This window comes from Macaca thibetana, chromosome 2 (assembly GCF_024542745.1).
Source record: "Macaca thibetana thibetana isolate TM-01 chromosome 2, ASM2454274v1, whole genome shotgun sequence".
Lineage (NCBI taxonomy): Eukaryota > Metazoa > Chordata > Mammalia > Primates > Cercopithecidae > Macaca > Macaca thibetana.
Window position 1 is genome coordinate 33395862 of NC_065579.1, and position 17605 is coordinate 33413466.

The window sequence follows — 17605 nt, forward strand, 5'->3', positions numbered from 1 at the left end:
GAGAAACACTGCTCTAAATTAAGTTAGAGACCCACTGATACAAAACTCTAATCATAAAGGTGGCTCATACAGAAGATGGAAGGTAGCCCTTGTTTGGGGAGAGTAAAACTTAAATTGGAGCCTTCTATAATCCACCCCTTCTGGGGCTCACTTGGCTCATCTTTAAAATGATGAGAATAGATGACATGATTCCTGATTTCTTCTGGTTCAAATGTTCTGTGATTGTTTTTTTCCCCCTGGATCCTGATAGTTGGCAATAACAAAGCTCTTGGCCCTTCCCAGCTAGTCTGAGCTATGCTGTCTGAACTGACACTGGGTTTGGTTTCCAGTCATTTACCACAATCCAGATGCAGTGAAGGCATGATTCACTTAAAACATTGCATAGAGATACCTCTTAATAGCTATTAATAATGCAGACTCTTTCTCCTGGTGTATAGTCAAGACTACTTTGTTTACAGATCACAAAAACCAATTTAAGTTAGCTTAGGTATACCTACATACACATATCCTAAGTTGAATTTATTATAAGTGTCTGGAGCCAAGGTGTCCTCTGGTCCTGAGTCCAGATAAGTAGCCTTTGCTTTTACCCTGTGCTCATGTAACCTTCCAGTAGGTTCATTTTGCCTGCTGCCCACATAGAGCTGATTTAGCATGCTGGGGAATTGCAGTAGAGAAAGAGCTTAATTAATGCAGAGCCAGCTGAACAAGAGACTGGGGTTTTATTATTACTCAAATCAGTCTCCCTGGGAATTCGGAGGCTGGGGCTTTTCACGGATAGTTTGGGGGAAGTGGGCAGTGGTTAGGCAATGGTGCTTGCTGCTGATTGGTTGGAAGTGCAATCATAGGGGTGTGGAAAATGGTCCTCATACACTCTGAGTCAATTCTGGGTGGGGCCACAGGAGTGGTTGGTGGATTCAGGTGGAGCCATTATTATTAGAAATGCAAAACAACCTGAAAAAGACATCTCAAAGAGCCAATCTTCTGTTCTACAGTAGTGATGTTCTCTGTAGGAGTAACTGGGAAAAGTGCATATCTTGCGAGCTCCAGAATAATGGCTAGTAATGGATAATACAGCCCATTGTTCCTGAGGTGTCCAGGATCCCCTTTTTACCCTCCAAAGTGCCTCATAGATAAGCGATTTTGTTTGGGTTAAATCTTTCCCACGGTGGCCATTATAACTCTTATGTTTGGTAAGGTTCACCCATTTCTCTAGAAGAGAATAGGTTCCAAGATAGAAGACTCGTTGAATCCAGATGGGCCCACTCTTCTCTGTCTTCCTTAATCTTACCAACCGACTGGACCCAGTCCAGCTTCTTCCTGACCCAGTCAGATATCTGAGGCCTCTAATTGGATGCAATCCTATTAATTATAAGATCCAATCTGATCTTGGACCCAGCCAATATAAAAATTACTCAAATAAACTTGAGCTCAAAACACAAGTTCGTGGAGCTTGAATCAAAGAGAACTCACCCATGATCCCAGTTGCTGTGAGAGATCAGTGGTCACAATGGACCAGGCAGGTATATTTACCTGGTCACTTGGTGCTCCTGGGAGTCACTGGAAGTCCAGTTTGGATCCCATTTTTGATACCAAAGTGTTAAAAACTTTAGGCAAGTTAAATTTTGCAGAGTTTATTTGCACTAAAAGCAATTTGTAAATCTGTCATTGGATCCTTGGGGTATTGCGTCGCCAGCTGGAAACCTCTGGTGGTGGTGGCCAGTGGTGCCTTTGCCCAGGTTTTTACTCAGGCCCACTAGGCTCGTTCCACCCATTCACCCTGGCAGGCTGTGCTTGACTCACGCTACTAGCCTGAATCTCACACCCACCAAGGGCAAACCAGGTGTGGAGCAGCAAGGGGTGTGTGAGCAAGTGAGTGTGGCATGGCAGGGTGGGCAGCTCCCCACGAGGCTGTGGCTGGACCAGGTATACCCCAAGCAGCTTCCACAGATGGCACTGGAGGACACGGTGGCACCTGGAAGCTTGGAGATGCCAGGAACTGCAGAGCCCCAGAGAGGGTGTCACAGCCCTGACTTGGCAATCTCCTAGGTCTGGGCTCCAAAGGGTTGCAACTCTTCTCTCCTCTCCTCATCTTGTTGTCACCCGCAATGTGGTGAACAAGAGGCATGTTTCAGCCCTGTCTGTGTTACACCTCTTTTAGCTCCACCATTCAGTGGGTCCTGAGTTCTTGTCCTGCATCCTGGAAGAATGAGGTACACAGACAAGTGGAGGTTGAACAAGGTGAAGAGGAGCTTTATTTAGTGACAGAGCAGCTCAGAGGAGACCTGCAGTGGGTAGCTCCTCTCTGCAGGCAGGGTCTCCTGAAGAGTGTCTGTCTCTCAGCAGAGAGGAGGCCCTGGGGTGGGTAGCTCCTCTCTGCAGCTGGTCATCTGGTGGCCTCCTTGAGTCTGTCCGAGTCCAGGGTTTTTATGGGTTTCAGAGGGGAGGAAGTGTGTGCTGATTGATTCATGGGAGGCCATGGATGGGCCAGAAAAAGCATGATAAGTTCCCATTTTGGTCTGTCAGCCCAGCCCTCAGGCTTTGGGCCACCCCTGGCTTGAAGGTGGGGTTTCACTGAGGACCTACCCCTTTCCACGCAGAGGCCGGCTTGTCTCCTTCTGTCATCCACTGGAGCCCAGGCTGTTTGCACTGAGGGGTGCCTACAGTCCAGCACCAAGCTGTCCTGAGCACCCCCCTTGGCCTCCCTCTCATGCTCATTAGCACCCAAACTCGGGAGGGGACTGAGGCAGTGAGGTTGGCATATCAACACTGCCCCTAGTGTGTGCACACCTGGCCGGGTTGCAACAGTGCCTGGGCTCAGTGTCAACTTTGCTCCAAGATCAGAGCAGGTGCCGGAGCAGGAAGAGGCTAGGTAGCAGGAGCAGGCACTTCTGAGCTGGTAGGGGCAAGGGTTTCCTGGGTCTCCAAGAGTGCAGAAATGCGTGGGCCCACAGCTAGGGCCAGGCGGCTGCAACTGCTCCCAGGAGGACAGGGCCCCTGCCCACTCCCAGCTCCCAAGAGCACAAAGATGCCTGGGTCTGGAGCCACAGCTGGATGGCCACAGCTGCGTTCAAGAAGCAGGAGCTCTCACCCTGCCAACTCAGAAGCGGGTGAGGCTTCCACCTGTTCCCAGCTCCCAGGGCTCCATGGAGTGTGCAGCCCTGACTGCGCTCAGGTAGCATGAGCCAAGCACAGTCTGCCAGGCTGAATGAGTGGAACAAGCCTAGTGGGCCCGACTGCAGCCAGCATCATGGCAGTGGCCACTCCAGGTGGGCTGCCGCTGCCATCAAATCGAGCAGCCCTCAGAACCAGAGGAGTTTCAGAGAGCTGCTCTTCACAATGTGGCAGGCAGTGTTTATGGATGAAAATGGAAGTACAGAAACAGCTTGACTGATTACAGCTTGGCCTTTGCCTCATTTGAACCTGGTCTAATCAGTTGGCCACTTGTGACTAACTGAAGCACAGCTGATATGATTGGCTAAGACTCTGCTATTTGTAAAAAATAATAATAATAACTCCTAAGATAGGTTTTCAGTTAGTACGTACTAAGTTAGGTTGCAGTTGGTTACATGAGGACTCAAAGTACAGAGGTGTCCTCAGGCCAAATTTACTTTAACACCAAATCTAGTCCAGTCAGCTCTGGTTGAAGACTGAATTACTCCATATAAACAACTGCTGAAGTTCTACCTCTGTGGATTAATTATGGTGGCAGGGGATCTTCCCAGAGAAAGGGAGTAGTCATTAGCTTAGGACAGGAGAATCACAGGGAAAATCTAAATTACCATCTGACTCATCTCTTAGGCATTAGGGTCATGCCTACAGTTTTTCTTTAATTATCAATGATCTCTGGGTCGATTAGCAAAGCTCATAATTCTTGTTTGGAGCCTCCTTATCTTCCCCCTGTTCTCTACCCTCAAACTCCCCACGTGGGTTACTAGCAATGGGGCCAAGTTGGGAAAGGGTTGGGAGTTGTTCAGAGAGCTGCATGGACATAGATCTGAGTGTATTTCGAAGACAGCTTCAATGCCTAGTTTATAGTAGAAACCTGAAGATTGTTTATAAAGGGCATCCTGTGACTTTACATGGGTCTCTGAGACTCAGGTGGGGGAGAGGAGGTCTCTGATACTCTTCCTTAAATGGCTTCAGTGTCTTTTGATCGGTCCTTTTAACCTTTCATTGAGCTTCAGTTTCCCCATCTGTAAAATTGGGATGATGAGTGTAAGAACTCACTGTATTGCTGCAGTAATAGATATGAAAATGTTTTGTGGTCATTACCCACATTGTACCCACCCTGTGTCAGTAAGTGCTTTACAAATGTGAACTCATTTAATGCCCACAGTAGTCCTGTTAGGAGGTAGTAGTAGTACACTCATTTTACAGATGAAGAAACATGGAAAATAAGTTGTCATATAGCTAAATTGAGAGTCAAGGTTTAAACCCAGGCAGAGCTCTTAGCCATGCTCACATGCTGTGCCTCCCCAGTACCTTCTTAGAAGGAGCACTGTTACTCTCTCCAGATGTCAGTTCTCTGTGTAGTCCTAAGAGGTTCTTGCAGCCCTACCCACTAAGCTCTTCTGTCTGTTGCTTTTGCTTCTTTTAGATTGACGACACTGGCACATTTCAAGTAATAGTGGTTCCCTCTGGAGCTGACTACACACCAGCATTAGAGAGACTCCAGCGGTGCACTTTCTGCTATGGTAAGACCCACAGAGAGAAGATAATTTGATTAGGCCTATTAAGCATGTTGAGTCACCATTGGCAGGGACAACTGGAACTTGGCAGCAGGGATACTCATGGCCTGGGGAGGACTTCTCTGGGGTTCTGGATGCGCCCTGTCACACTTCATCTTCCACAGATGAATCCTCTCAGCTCAGCAAACATGGTCTCTCCCTATATATCCCAGCAAAAGAGTTACATTCCAGGCCTTTCTACATAGTGCAGCTTACAGGAAACGGTAATGATTCTTAGAACAACTTAGCCTACTTCATTGCCAAGTTTTTATGCTATAAAGTATATTTATGTGTTTTCTAAATCTCAAATGTTCACAGCCACAAAGAAATGCTTGAAAGCAATTCAGCACCCTCCTACCAGCTTGGGAATATTTTTTAGTACAGTCAAAGTGGAAAATAGCAAAATTCATACATTTCTCATTGAAAAAAGTCTCCCAAATATTAAGCATCAGAAAGATTTGCAGTGTTGATTTATTTGTAGTGTTTTATACATAATGTATAGGTCTAACTAGAAAACTGGACTCTAACCTTCCATTTGAGTGTTCTAATAACTACAAAGTGGAAGCCACTGGAGTCATTGGTGGCTGTAATAGCTAAGAGATATAAAGCATTTTCTATCGGCCATGCACTGTTCTAATTCATGTAATATCAATGATGGTGATAATGACAGTTAATACTTAAATGATTGTGTTTATATTCCAAGCACTGTTTTAATACCTTTAAATGAATTATGTCATTCAGTCTTTAAAATCACCCTAAAACATTTGAATTACTATGAGTTCCATTTTACAGATGAGGAAAATAAAGCTTAGAGATAATAATTTGCTCAGGGCTTCACAGCCATATCAAACCCAAGGCAGCTAACTCTAAACCATTTGCAGTTTATGAAAAACAGAGGTCTCATTCTTCTGCTCCTTAAACCTCTCCATTTGAGCCTGTAGAAAATGCTTGATTTTTCTCCTTCACATGTATCAGTGAGATGAAAAAGGCTGCCATATAAATGACCTAAATGAGGAAGGTAGTAATTCTGAGGGAGAAGTAGGGTTTCTGGTCTCTAATAACCCCTCTTCTTTCTGTCTTCCCTCTACTCCCCTCTAGTAAATTTCCCTCTTTCCCTCTCTTTCTCTTGACTGCACCGAATTGGTTTAGGCACTGGCAGTCTTACTCAAAACAGTTAAAGTGCTTTACATACTGTGGGGAGGTACATTCCACCCCATGTATTCTCAGTTGCCTTTTCAAACATGTCAGTTACAACAGTGTGATGGTATGTTGCATAGTCAGAAGTTGCACATGTGTGACTGGGGATAGATTTTGGCTTCATTTCTTGGCTTAAAACCTTGTTTTGTCTCTTAGGCGTATAATAAAAGATTTTGGCTGTCGTTTCCTGCAATTAAAAATCCTACAAAACTGAGCAAATGGGCAGCCTACTGTCCCTGATTTTAGAAACTGCTTTGCACACAGGTGACTGTTCTATCATCTGACCATTATACAGGACCATAAAATTTTAGTAAATTTCAGTAAGGGAACCATAACTTATCCAAAGTCACATCTTTATTGAGTCCATGAACAAGACTGTAGTGAGAATTTTGTTACATCCCCTAGGATCAGCACTCTGGTTATTAATCTTTCATCTAAGTTTTTATTCGTGGCCTATGCCTATATATCTAGTACCAGCTGTCCATACTCATGTTACTCCATGTTTCTTTCTTATCTTTGGTTATTAAAGAGGCTATTTTCATTCTCAACCATCAATTAGTATTGAAAACCTAGGATTACAAAATGTCAGTTCTGAAAGGGGTCTGTAGGTGAGTCTGGTCCTACCACCTAATTTTGCAGAACTATGCTGAACTGAGGCCCAGTGGTGACTTGGCTAGGGGCACATAGCTTGTTACTGAAACGAGACCAGAACCCAAGCATTCCAGCTCTCAGGCCAAGGGACCTCCCCACTACTATACCACCTGGCCTCATCTCTAACAATAAAATGCTGACTTCTTATATAGAAACTTCTAGAAATACTGGTGTGTCCTTTGGCAAAATTATTTTACTATCCTGGCCACAGTCTCTTCTGTAAAATTACAAGATTAAATGACCTCTAAGATCCTTCCATTTCCATTTTTTTATTCCTCTGAATATTCATTGTGGTCATATTCAATAAAATCCTGTCTGTTTTTAGTATTATGCATTCTTTTATTAAATGAGATATGCACATTTATAAAATGACCTCATTTAGGAAAGTCCATTAATATCCAATATTCATTTAACAAACATGTATTCAGTTTTCAGCTAATGAGCACTATGGAAATGCACAGATGAGTTTTGTCCTTAAAGATCACTCATAGGTAGACATTGAGTTATAAACTTATTTAAATTGAGATAAAAGATACATTGCTTTTTTCACTTTTACTTTGTAAGCACTTCTTCATAGTAGAACAATATGAGCATAGCGATAATATTGCCAATCTAGAGCGATCAGTCACTGTTATGTTGTGATACAGTATACCCTTGCATGCACGAGAAAAACTGTCCACTTCAAATGACATAAACTTGAAACACAGCCAAGATTAAACTTCTGTTGAAAACAGTCTAATCTTTAAAAGTCTGATAGCTTTAGTAAATGGAGTCCAAGACACAGGCTGGATATAAAATCTGTACTTTTGGGAGACAGATGCAAACCATGTACAAGGCAATCTTCCTGTTACTATTAAAGTATTTAGTCACTTTTAACATCAAAGACTATGCAGTCTCTAAATGTCAAAATGTTTGACATGCTATCTTCCCTTTTCTATTTCTACTTAGTAACCCAGAATGACTTTTGGTTCACAGATGTATGCAAGCCAGATGCTTCTTGTGACCAAGCCAGACCACCCCCTGTGCAGTCTTACATGGATGCTGCTTTCCTTCTGGATGGCTCCCGGAACGTGGGAAGTGCTGAATTTGAAGACATAAGAGCTTTCCTGGGAGCACTATTAGATCACTTTGAAATCACCCCAGAGCCAGAGACTTCTGTCACTGGAGACCGGGTGGCCCTATTGAGCCATGCTCCCCCCGACTTCCTACCCAACACTCAGAAGAGTCCAGTTAGAGCTGAGTTCAATCTCACCACCTATAGCAGTAAGCGCCTCATGAAGAGGCACGTGGATGAGTCAGTTAAACAACTAAATGGAGATGCTTTTATTGGTCATGCCTTACAGTGGACTCTGGACAATGTCTTTTTAACTGCACCCAATCTGAGAAGAAACAAAGTCATATTTGTGATATCTGCTGGGGAAACCAGCCACTTAGATGGGGAAATCTTAAAGAAGGAATCTTTGCGAGCCAAATGTCAAGGGTATGCCCTATTTGTGTTTTCCCTTGGCCCTACTTGGGATGACAAGGAACTGGAGGATCTCGCTAGCCACCCTTTGGATCACCACCTGGTCCAGCTTGGCCGAATTCATAAACCTGACCACAGTTATGGTGTGAAGTTTGTGAAGACCTTTATAAACTCAATCAGGCGTAAGTCATAAAATCTGTTCTTCTCTGCACATTAAGAATATACATGGTATCACTAAAAAAAGGTTGATGAGCTAACATAGATACTTGGAAACCTCTTGTTTGTCTTCAAGGGCACTTCAGGGTCAGAAAAGAAAATATATAATGACAGATGGTAGAAGGGAGGAAACCTCTGGTTCCTACACATTTAGTTTTCTGGCTCATTTTTTTTTTTATGCCTCTGGTTCCTATGGAGAAGCAAGCATAACAAGCAGCTGTTCACACATCTGTCTTCATGGAGCAGTGCAGTCCGGGGGTGTGAAGTCACAGCCTGGACTTTAGCTACAAAGTAGAAATCCTTGCCATGTAACCTTAGCATACTGCCCTTTGATGGAAAGTTTTATCTGTTAAGGCACCAAAAAAGAGAGCCAAAGAAAAATTAAACAGTTCTGGGCTTTGCTTTCACAAGTTCCTGAGGCAGAGTTTGAAGTGTTAGGAGATACCATTTTACCTGTCAGAATGAAAAATACAGCCTTGCAAAACTTTCTTAGCCTTGTTAATGGCTCTTTTTATGATGCCAGTAATTAGTGTAACTGGTACCCATTAAAAAGAAACATGGGCTTCATTTCTTGGAGTAAGTTTGCCTTGAAAATATGCAATCCATTTTGAATGCAACAGGATGGATAAAAATAAGCTGTATCCTAATATGATTCTGAAGGGTGAAAAGCACTTGGTAGGATTTGCAAATGTTTTCATGGTAAATGATCCCTTGAAGTCCAGATACAGAAAAATGAACACACAGGCAAAAGAATACCCAGTGTGGCTCAACTGAAGTCCTAATTGTGTCTCAAATGTGCCTGTGATATTACGTGGCAAGCCCAGTTAAAGCTGTAGAGACATAGACTTATCAATCAGTGTAGGGTGAGGTCTAAAGAAGCCTTGGAGATTGTTGTTGGGGCTGATAGTATATCCTCTGTGATTCAAACTGACTCTAGGACCAGTAGTACCAGTGTCACTTGGGAGCCTATTAGAAACATAGAATCTTAGGACCCAACGCAGTCATTCTGAGCCAGAATCTGCATATTATAAAGATCCCCAGGTGACTCATATGTATATTATGGTTTGAGAAACACTTGGATAGGAACAATAAACTCCCAAAATGAAATTTATGTGGATGTATTCTGGAATAGAAGCCAGAAAGAAAAGCTAAGGATAAAAGGAAAAAAATGGGGATGGGGTCATTCTGAAGAAAAGAATCATAAGGCATCTGTAAGGGTAAAAAAAGTACACCTCTCAAGACTGATAAACTTGTAAAGAAACTCTCATCAAGAGTTTGGCAAGAAGTTGGAAGAAGTCTTATGATGGAATTTCCTTCCCCACTCCCCCAAAATTCTTGGTAGTGTTTTATGGGTTATTAGCCAAATTTTATTAGATAAATAGCACCACCCCCTGCCACCAACTGAGGAAAGGTAAAAAGATGTTTTAAGAAAAAAGTACTTAGGGTACGTGAGAGATACATAAAGTGCTTTGGGAAAACTATAACCGTGATGAAATTATATACCATTCTTCTGGAACTTAGATCTATAAATCTGTAATCTTTAAAATGTAACTATAAAAGTACAAGTCAAGAAAGACTTTGCATAATCATGTTCAAGTCTACATGCTTAATTCCATAGCAGGCCCACAGACTTGCACTAACGCACTCAACATTAACCTATATTTACTGGGGAACTTCTCTGAGCCACTCATTGTTCTGATGCTGGGTATCAAGGAGTGACCAAAACAGTCTTAGTTACTGACTGGTCTTCTGGTCTAGCTCCCTCGCTTTGTGGCTCTTACTTAAATATACTGTTATAGTAGAGTTGACTGTCAAGCACAGTCCACATCAATCAACACATTTTCTAAGAGAAACAAAACTGTTGACAAACCATCTGATACTTAACACAGATAAAAAGAAATTAAAATTCAGGTGCTCAATAACAGTAGCCTCACAGTCTTAGGCCATTCAGTCCAGAGCACACAGTCCTACCTACAACAGCAGCTCTGGAGACAGTGTTGGATCACAGTCCAGGACCAACTCGCTACTTATCATGACCCGACCCTGGGTGACCAGGAAGAGATCTAGTTGTGTTTAGCAAATCTATTTGATTTAATGCTTCAAAGAAATATAGAATAGATTTTTAAGAATTCCCATCAAAAATGGCTTTTAAATCTTTACATGGTATAAAAAGAGGCATGCTTCATTGTTATGAAAAATTAATACACTTCCAAATGAAATGAGCCACTAATGAACTGAACCCAAGATGTTAGTGCTGTTGTCGCTGTTGTTACTGATTCAAAGACCATAAAGAAAACGTTTTTTCCCCTTTGCATTTTGATATTTCTAAGGAGCAAATAAATAAATACTCTGGTTAGTTTATATCAATTAAAAGCCAGACCATTAGAACTGGCTCATGGTATCTCCTCTAATGGTTGACCTGCTTTAGCAGCTAAGAGGATCTTACTGAAAAGTTAGTTGAATTCACCTATAAATGCAGAAGGGATGTGTTTTCTAAAGTCGGTTTTAAAGATTCCCCTGAGAAATCTGCTTTCATTTCATGTGACCACCTTAGTTGGTATTTCTCTTGATGGCTATTTAAAACGGTAAAGCGACACTTTGTGTACAGAGCAGATTGCAGTAATGTTAACAGTCATGAATACAAGACTCATCACAGGCTTTTCTCTTCTAGGTGCAATCAACAAATACCCACCAATAAACTTAAAAATAAAGTGCAATAGACTTAACCCTGCAGATCCAAGGCAGCCCCCGCGACATTTCCGAAGGTATTGTCTGCTTGGTGTTACTTGATAAATGAGATTGCCCCCCGCCTTTCTTCTCTCTATTTTCCTCCTCCTCCTCGTCTTGCTTTTCTTCCTCCTTCATCTGACATATATGATGGCTGCAGCCTACCTTCAGATGGTTTTCCTAAAGGGAAGTAGGATAGGGTGTGTGTGTGAATGAATGTATGTGTACATTATATACATATATACATATAGAGAGTAGCAAGATAGTAACTGTTGGAGAATATAGGTGAAAGATATACAGGTTATTTATGATTCTGTTCATTCTAATTTTCTGTGAATTTCACAATTAAAAACTTGTAAAACTTAGTGAAAGAGTGAACAGTAATAAATGTGTCTGAAGAGAGGCTTAATGAACTATAGAAAATGCTGAAATAGAATGAAGAGATGATCAAGAATTTTAGAGACAAAATGAAATGGGAAGATCTAATCTATATCTAATTGGAATTCTAGAAAGATGAAATAGAAATAATGAGAGCCAATATTCAAACACATAAAGAGATGATCATATTCTAGAACTTATGAATGACATGAATTCACATGAAGAAAAAACAAGATATAACAGGCAAGATAAATAGAAAGCAACAGTTAGACATAGTATGGGGAAATGCAGGACACCAAGACAAAACTTAAAAGCAGCCAAAAAGAAAAGTCAGATCATCTACAAATGAATTATAATTAGGCTGGTAGGTGATTTATCAATTGTAACAGTGGAAACCACCAAACTATTGAATAACTTTAGTGGAAGAAAATTTTGTCAACTTAGAAACACTGTCTTAAGACAATTTAGACTTAAAAAAATAGTTTACTACAAAGAAGCCTTTACTAAAACTTCTAAAGTATGTACTTCAAGAAAAATAAAAAATAACCACAGAAGAAGGGAATGAGATGCAAGAGGCAATAGTAAGTGATAAAATTCGTCAGTATTTAGTTAAATCTAAACAAATTTGTTTTTGTTTGTAAGACAGAGTTTCACTCTGTTGCCCAGGCTGGAGTGCAGTGGCATGATCTCAGCTCACTGCAAACTCCACCTCTGAGGTTCAAGCAATTCTCCTGCCTCAGCCTCCCGAGTAGCTGGGATTACAGGCATCCACCACTATGCCTGGCTAATTTTAGCCACGCCTGGCTAATTTTTTTGTTTTGTATTTTTCAGGATAGATGGGGTTTTACCATGTTGGTCAGGCTGATCTTGAACTCCTGGCCTCAAGTTATCCACCCACCTCAGCCTACCAAAGTATTAGGATTACAGGCATCAGACACCGTACCTGGCCTAAACAAATGTATTTTTAAGTAATACATCTAACTTTTGGGATTACAAAAAAGTTGACTTGTTAACAACACTATGAAAATAAAACATTTCACCTGGTGATTTTAACAGAAAAAGTTCTAAGACTATAAATATTAATAAATATTTTTGATTTATTTAAATACGAGAAAAGACATCAAACAAAAATAATCTTGTATTATTAAAAAATGAAGCCTTGGACTTTAAGGAAAGAAAGGTGATACTAAAAAAAGAGGGTATTAATAATGTAAGTCACAGGGAGATAAATGGAGTTAAAAGATTCTAGGAGTTTGTATCATTTGAGCTGGGGGTTAGGCTATTGAAAAACTTGAGATGCTTAAAAATGCATTACAAATTTTAAGGGCACACATGAAAAAGGAAAATAGAAATTAGCTAACTAACAAAAATCTAGTGAGGTAAAATAGGATAGAAAACAAGAATGTAATAAATATTTTTTTAAATAAAAAGCCAAGAAAAAAAAAGTTTCTTTAAAAAGGCCAAAAAAAAAAGAAAAAAGACAAGTAGAAGGCACAATGACAGCAGAATCAAGTCCATTTAAATATGTGTGTAATCATGAAAAAAAAAAAAATATGAACATGCCAGTTACAATCAGCGATTGATGGATTTGATTTTAAAAACAAAATAAAATCCAGCTTTGCCCGGGCACGGTGGCTCACGCCTATAATCCCAGCACTTTGGGAGGCTGAGGCAGGTGGATCGCCTGAGGTCTGCAGTTCGAGACCAGCCTGGCCAACATGGTGAAACTTCATCTCTACTAACAATACAAGAAATTAGCCGGGCGTAGTGGCAGGCATGTGTAATCCCAGCTACTCGGGAGGCTGAGGCAGGAGAATCACTTGAACCCAGGGGGCAGAGGTTGCAGTGAGCCAAGATTGCACCACTGCACTCCAGTCTTGAGGACAAGAGCAAAACTCTGTCTCAAAAAATAAAGAAATAATAAAATCCAGCTTCAACTGCTTTCAAGACACACATCCACAATATAAGGAAATGGAGAGGCAGAAAGTAAAATGATGGAAAAAAACATACTGGGCAAATATATCAAAAATAAAGGTAGAATAGCTATACTTATATCAGATAATATATACTTTTAAATAAAACCATTTCATAGGGATAAAGAGGATGACTACATGACGACAAAGTGTTAAATTTATGAGGAAGATAAAACAATTTTAAATTGATAAGAGGGTCGTAAAATCTTAAAATATACAAAAGAGAAACTGAAAAACCACAAGGAGAAATTGTCAGTGAACCATCATCAAAATTTGAGATTTCATTACACTAGTTTGAATATTGATAGGTGAAGTAGACAAAAATGAGTAATGATATAAAAGATTTAAACATAAGTAATAAACCATTTAGTAGATACATGCAGAACCCTGCACAGAAAAATTAGACATATGGATATTAACAACTGTTAAGGTGGAGTGTTTACAAGTGTTCCTTGTGCAACTTCTAACTTATAAAGCAAGTGTCAACAAATCTCTGAGAACTGGTGTCATACAGTCCACATTGTCTGACCACAGTGCAACTAAGTTAGAAATTAATAACAATATTTTAGGCTGGGCACGGTGCTCACGCCTCTAATCCCAGCACTCTGGGAGGCTGAGGTGGGTGAATCACCTGAGGTCAGGAGTTCAAGGCCAGCCTGGCCAACATGGTGAAACCCCATCTCTATGAACAATACAAAAATTAGCCAGGTGTGATGGCACACACCTGTAATCCCAGCTACTTGGGAGACTGAGAAGGAGGGTTACTCCAACTCAGGAGGCAGAGGTTGCAGTGAGCCAAGATCACATCACCGCACTCCAGCCTGGGCAACAGAGTGAGACTCTGTCTCAAAATAAATAAATAAATAAATAAATAAATAAATAAATAAATAAATAAAATAATGTTTTAAAAGCCTATACATTTTTAAATCAGCTTTCTCAATAATGGGACAAAAAATTATAGTGAAAAGTTAAAAATACTTAGAACTGTATAACAATCAAAATGCTATATGTCAAAACTTGTAGGATGCACCAAAGTCATGATTTAGGAAATTTTATCTTAATTCTCATGTGAGGAAAGTTTTTTAAATTCAAAACACTAATGAGCTAAGCATTGATCTGAAGATGTTATATATTTGAAAAAACAGACTATATCCAAAGAAATGAATATAATGAGTAGACTTAATGTTTTTTTAAAAATTAACATATAAAAGAGTATCAACAAAGGCAAAGTCAGTTCTTTCAAAACTTAAGAAGGTGCATATATATTGTATCTTTAGCACATATGAATATTACCTTTTAAAAATTAGAAATAAGTGAAATCAAATGGGAGTGTCTTTATTTCTGTGGTAAATTATTCTGTACAAACCCACATATACATTACTCAGCCACCAACCACAATCAAATGTGTACCAGCACCTGGACCCACACTTAGGCAAATACCTTTGGCGATGTGTCTACTTTTATTGTGTGATGTGTGCATTTCTGCATGGTAATCAAGGCCAGGGAGGCACTCCTATTGCAGAAGCCCCAGCTCTGTCACCTCTGAGAAGCCTCCACCTGGAATCTCTTGCTTACCTTGACAGATGAGCTGTCCGGGGAACTGTCCAGCAGCAAATAATTCCTGAAGTCACACCTAAAACAGGCCTGTGAAGTAAGTCCAGGAAGAGCAGGGCTCCCCATGCTGCAGGTGTCTGGCAGCTTGGAAAAGGGATATAGACAAGATGCTGCGCATGTGACTCTTGCCGAGGACAGCGTCTTTGGCATGGAGGGTACATTAAAACTGGTGCTAAAGCAGTGTTTTCAACGAGTCAGGCTAAGTGCTACAAGCTGGTTAGCTTGCACAGGGCCTGGGTGCTCAGTAGGGCACAGCACTTGGGATTTAGTGCTCTGCAGTCACTATTAATGTTATTTTTGAATTTGAGTTTTATAGTGAAGTCCAATGGGATAATAAAGCATGTGCTGGGGAGTCAGGACCTGGAGCCTTGGTTCACTTGCCAGTCCACCTCCCTCCACTTCCCCAGAACTGGTTCTCACAGACCACTGTGTATCTCCCAGCTCCCTGGGGTTCCCCCGCCCCACCCTCCCCTAGACTGGGAGACAGGGTCAGTTATGCTCCCACAGTCTTGGGACAGGAAAGCAGCAGCCATCCACCCCAAGCTGGCAGTGCCACAATGCATTTGTCTTTTGCCCACCTATATCTAGGCACCCAGCATGTCCCAGCAAAGAGGCTGCAACACTCTACAGCAAGCTTGTCCAATCTGTCGCCCACAGGCTGCATGAGGCTCAGGACAGCTTTGAATGTAGCCTAACACAAATTTGCAAACTTTCTTAAAACATGAGATTTTTTTGTGATTTAAAAAAATTTTTAAAAACTCATCAGCTATTGTTAGCGTTCGTGTATTTTATGTGTGACCCAAGACAGTTCTTCTTCCAGTGTCGCCCAGGGAAGCCAAGAGACTGGACACCCCTGCTGTAGAGGATCACCCCTCTGCCGCAGGTTGGGATGGCCAGCCAAGAGAAGGGGCGAGATGTCTGGCTCAACTTCTGGCTGTTGGGAAAAGGAACTCAAGAGCCGGCCACACACCAAGTAAAGGGGATGGGGAAAGCATTTTGAATGACAGATAGAAACCTCCATGGTACATGGAGAGATCACAGAAGGAAGAAAGCTTTTTTCCCTGCTTTTAGACTTAAGGGCCTCAATTTGCATTTTGCCTTCAGCTCTCCACATATGTAGCCAGCCATGAATGCAACAAGGACACATGTGGGAGCCAATCTATGCAACTAAAAGGCATTTTTGAAAACCACTCCTACCATGCTTTCTGTTGCAGAGAAATATGAGTGGGAGGAGGGGATCCACAGTGCTTTTGGACAGGAAGTTTCTTCCTCTTTCGCCACACTGCCCCAGATACACTGGATGCTCAGCTTCTCCTATGTATTTGAAATGGTGAAATGTCAGCAAATGGCTGGGGCATCAAGGAATTGAGACATGAAATCCATACCACTGTCTGTGCATTCCCCAGGCCTTCTCTAAGTGACCAAAGACTCTAATCAAAAGTTATGAGCCACACAGCTGCTTCTGAAACTCCTTGCCTGAGCCATTCAAGAGAGGTGAGGCAGAACTGAAAACACAGGATTGAGGGAGATGAGAATACCTGCTAGGGAAGAGGTCTGGATATAGAGACTCATCAGGTCCTTGGAATGACTTGCATAGGAATTAGGTCATTCTGTGAGATTATGAGAAATACATGTAGAAGCTGGTGCTTATCAGATAGAAAAGGAAGGAGCCGAATCAAACCACAAGCTACCAAGGAGACAAATGGCCCACGAGGGCAAGAGAGCAGGGCACCCTCTTTATATAAGCACTTAGATCTGCTCAGAAACAATAAAGGCAGAAAGCCACCTTTTTATTGCTTCATCCAGCCAAGGAAGAAACTTTGCCAGACTTTAAAGCAGTGACAGGCCAGAGCCAGAACAACTGAATGGTAGAAAATGGACACCATCACTAATGCCATATGAATAATGCATCTGTTATAATTCTGCTTTCCAACGTATGTTTTCTGGACACACCAAATGTGAAAGAATTCCGGAAATAGAAGCAATCTTGTCTGTATTTTCTATTTCAGTCCATCTAGTCAACTAATAAATGCAGCATGGCTGACTCTTGAATATCTGCATAGATGGAGGAGTCTGATCACAGAGAACTATAATTAATCCTACCTCGCCTTATCTAGAATTTGTCACATCCATCTTTCCACAGACTTTACTGGAGCTGAGCACAAGTTGCAAAATAGACAATTTCATTCTTTGCCTTGACAACCTATTGTTGAACGTACCAATCAGCAAAGAATTATTTGAACAATATACAGTAGGATAAAGAGAAATACAGTCTTGTAATTCTCAAACTGAGTAATCAAATGATTTTTTTCTTTTTTCTTTTCTTTTCTTTTTTTTTCTTTTTTTTTTTTTTTCTTTTTTTGGGAGATGGAGTCTCGCTCTGTCACCCAGGCTGGAGTTCAGTGGCATGATCTCGGCTCACTGCAACCTCTGCCTCCCGGGTTCAAGAAATTCTCCTGCCTCAGCCTCCTGAATAGCTGGGACTACAGGCACGTGCCACCACACCCGGCTAATTTTTTCTATTTTTAGTAGAGATGGAGTTTCACAATATTAGCCAGGATGGTCTTGATCTCCTGACCTCGTGATCTGCCTGCCTCAGCCTCCCAAAGTGCTGGGATTACAGGCGTCAGCCACCATTGTCCGGCCCAAATGATTTT

The 17605-nt window shown here is 41.4% G+C and overlaps 1 protein-coding gene across 1 annotated transcript in view; it reads left to right on the forward strand.

Annotated features, from left to right (window-relative positions):
• Positions 1-17605, forward strand: part of COL6A6 (collagen type VI alpha 6 chain) — a 154470-nt gene that overhangs the window by 130815 nt on the left and 6050 nt on the right. Inside the window, exons 34-36 of the mRNA XM_050777723.1 lie at positions 4598-4694; positions 7551-8222; positions 10928-11021. Of these exons, the coding sequence (XP_050633680.1) occupies positions 4598-4694; positions 7551-8222; positions 10928-11021 (863 nt within the window). The remainder of the gene's footprint in view (positions 1-4597; positions 4695-7550; positions 8223-10927; positions 11022-17605) is intronic.